The following is a 3,610-nucleotide window of genomic DNA, read 5'->3' on the forward strand; positions in this document are numbered from 1 at the left end:
TCTAAACAAAAGGATAAGAATACCAAGCCTTAGGCTGGAGAGATGGCTCAGCAGTTAGGAGCATTGACTGCTCTTCCAGAGGTCCTGAGTTCAATTTCCAGTAACCACATGGTGGCTCACAACCATCTGATGGCTTCTGTTGTGTCTGAGACAGACAGTGTTCTTACATACATAGGAAAAGGAAGGAAGGAAGGAAGGAAGGAAGCTAATCCTTTTAATGAACAGATCTACTCTCTAGAGTTTACTGACCCCAGGGCACTTGGATAAATTTCATCAATAAAGACATTCCAGTTGTCCCAGAACTCTGCATGATGCCATTAAATTAGTTGGATTAAAATGTTGACAAAAGAAGTCAGGATTTTTTCCAAATGTGGAACCTTCCCCCGCCCAAATCTTCTGCTGGTGCTTATTAAACTCAAAGAATAAACTCTTTTGAATAAAAAAACAAAACAAAACAAAAAAAACCCATGGAATTGAGGTGGGTAGATTTCCGCTGATTCTGATAGTCACTGAGCTTTGAAAAGCACTGATGTCTATTTGCAACAAGATCTTTTAATATCTTGAATAATTTAGTGTGTTTTGTCAGAGTTCTCAGTTGTAAATTTTCTATCTTCTCTAGAGCATCAGTAATTCTTTCAATTTATTAATAATCATTCAGTAATGAATATATAGAACACTGGCTTAGGCACTGGGAAAGTAGCAGGAAGAAGACAGAAAGAGGCCTTGGATCTACCACTGTAGATTGGCAAAACTGGGTAAGAAAACAACTGACCAGGCAAGTTATGTGGGGATTTCTGTGTGAAGAAAATAAACAGAAAACAGTTTGAACAGGGGATTACATGGAGTTGTCACTGAAAGCCTTTCCTGGAAGTGGCCTTAGAACTGAGTCCTGAATGATAAGAAGCCATGCACAGACAGGCCAGGTCTTGGTGCGCCTGGACTGTGTGTGCTCCAGTTAACCCAAGAGCAGAGGACAGCAAGCCCACAGGTTGCAGCCTGGCAGATAACCATCAGGCTGGTAGGGGGTGAGGGGTGGAAAGGGCAGATGCAGCACAGAGTCTGGGCCTCCTCTGCCACTAAGACTGTATGCTGAGGGTGGAGGATCCCAGCAAGGNGGGTGACATGACCTGTAGGGAATGGCTGGTCTGTGTGTAGAGAATGGACTGCAGAGAGGCAGGATTAGCCTAGTGTGGGGGGAAGGAAGTCCAGGCATCAGCAGCCTGTTGCAGAAGGCNAGGGGAGGGGCTAGGATGTATGGAGGCCATGATGCAGCAGTGTGCAGAGGGAGAGGGTTCCCTGGCCAGGCCTTTGTGTGTCGGGACAGGGGCTGTAGTTGGTGACAGGGACCTTCCGTGACTGTGTCTGGGTGTGAGGTTGAGACCATTCAAGGCACCCCTGGGCTCATTCAGCCTCGCTGCCGCTTTCAGTGAGATGCTCCAAGTGCCTTAGACTATCAGCAGACAGTGGTTGTAGGGTTAACTAGTGGCTTGGGGCGGGGGAGGGGGCAGGCATCGTGGGCGGTGCGCGCTCCAGGGACGCGTGCGCGAGCCCGGCATTCCGCGCGAGCCAGAGGAAGGCAGAGGGACCGCGGAGCGAACAGCACGCCCCGTGCCGAGCCAGCCAGCCAGCCAGCCAGCCAGCGAGTGCGCGCCGGTGGAGCCCGCGTGGAGGGAGCCGCCGATTGAACACCCTGCAAGATGAACACCCTGCTGTCCCGGGCCAACTCGCTGTTCGCCTTCACGCTGAGCGTCATGGCGGCGCTCACCTTGGGCTGCATCCTCACCACCGCCTTCAAAGACAGGAGCGCGCCCGTGCGCCTGCACGTCTCCAGGATCCTGCTCAAAAAAGTGGAAGACTTCACCGGACCCAGAAAGAAGAGCGACCTGGGCTTCATCACCTTCCACATCTCTGCGGATCTGGAGAAGACTTTCGACTGGAACGTCAAGCAGCTCTTCCTTTATCTGTCGGCAGAATATTCCACCAAAAGCAACGCTGTGAACCAGGTGGTCCTCTGGGACAAGATCCTTCTGCGAGGCGAGAACCCCAAGCTGAACCTGAAAGACGTCAAAAGCAAGTATTTCTTCTTTGACGATGGACATGGGCTCAAGGGAAACAGGAATGTCACTTTGACTCTCTCCTGGCAAGTGATACCGATTGCTGGGATCCTGCCTCTTGTGACTGGATCTGGACGCGTGTCTGTCCCGTTCCCAGATTCCTATGAAATAGCCACGACTTTTTGAAGAATTCGCTCTGCATCGGAAATGGTACATTTGTGGACCTAAGGAATCGTAGTTTAAAACTGTCAAGAATCTGAAGAAACGCGTGCTGTAACAATTTATGTGTTGCATTCCTGCATGCCTACACTGAATGTGATTTAGAAGCAGACGTTTGTTCACCTCGTGTAAAGCATGCTTGATTCCTGGGGGAGGGGGGACAGTTAATATCGTTTGTTAGATACCATAAGTGGTGGGAATAAGGTGACTAACAAGTTTTCCTGAAGACCGAGTACATGATTACTCTGTAAATCACTGTAACACATTAATGATATGCTGAATGTCTGAGAAATATGGGTCTTTCCAGGTTTTCCCTCCAAAAGTTTTTCTGTTTTACATTTTTTGGAAAAAAATAATGTTTTAACCATTGTTAGTGAAGGTTGAAAACGTTTGCATGATTTTCCCATTGAGTTTCAGTCTGTATGCTTACCCCCACTAGGTGCTAATTATGTACAGTTCTCCGCAAGTCTCCATTTTACTACGTTTTGGAGTAATATTAGCACTCATAGTTTAATTTTTTTCATTTACAAACCCTCTTATATGTTATTGTATCCTATTGCCAGCAGTCTCGGGATGTATATAATAGAAACATGGCCTGTTTACAGATGAAGACTCTGAAGCCCTGAAGCTTGGGGAATCATTTCAAGCTTAAATAGCTAGCAAAAAAAAGTGGAGTCTAACTTTGATCTTGGATATTCTCATTCCCTAAGTTTATTCCATCCCTGACACCTGAAATGACATCATAGGAATTTCATGTGTAACTTACATTGTATTTTTGTAACCCTGAAACTCTCTGTCTTGATGTTTCTGATCTTATGTAAAAGTAGCTTGTGTTCAAGTTGTGTTAAAAAAAAAAAAACTTCTATAGGAATAGATCTCCTTTCACACTCTGTGTGTTTGCCTCCTTTATAGTGGAAGTTTAGTGAGAGGCTCAAAGTGGGATCAAGCTCAAGGGGGAGGACCCAAGGCCTGGCACTATTACTGCAGCCATGGAGTGCTAACAAAAAGGGACCTAGCATGACTGCCCTCTGAAAGACCCAACAAGCAGCTGAAAGAGTCAGATGCAGATATTTGCACCCAAGCAGAACAGAAGCTGCTGACCCCTGTGGTTGAATTAGGGAAAAGCTGAAAGAAGCTGAGGAGGAGGGTGACCTTGTAGGAGGACCAGCAGTCTTAATTAACCTGGACCCCCGAGATCTCTCAGACACTGGATTACCAAACTGGCAGCAGATACCAGCTGATAGGAGGCCCCCAACACACATACAGTAGAGGACTGCCCAGTCTAGGTTCAGTCAGAGAAGACTGGAGGCCCCAGGGAGTTTAGAGGTCATGTGGGG

The 3,610-nt window shown here is 47.2% G+C and overlaps 1 protein-coding gene across 1 annotated transcript; it reads left to right on the plus strand.

The window, feature by feature from the left end:
- The first annotated feature begins 1,556 nt into the window (after positions 1-1,556).
- Positions 1,557-3,163, plus strand: LOC110287376 (signal peptidase complex subunit 3). The gene has a single exon (XM_021154014.2). It carries the CDS (start codon positions 1,698-1,700, stop codon positions 2,238-2,240), a length of 543 nt encoding a protein of 180 aa, XP_021009673.1. The 5' UTR covers positions 1,557-1,697; the 3' UTR covers positions 2,241-3,163.
- Positions 3,164-3,610: the final 447 nt, after the last annotated feature.

This window comes from Mus caroli, chromosome X, assembly GCF_900094665.2.
Source record: "Mus caroli chromosome X, CAROLI_EIJ_v1.1, whole genome shotgun sequence".
Classification (NCBI taxonomy): Eukaryota; Metazoa; Chordata; class Mammalia; order Rodentia; family Muridae; genus Mus; species Mus caroli.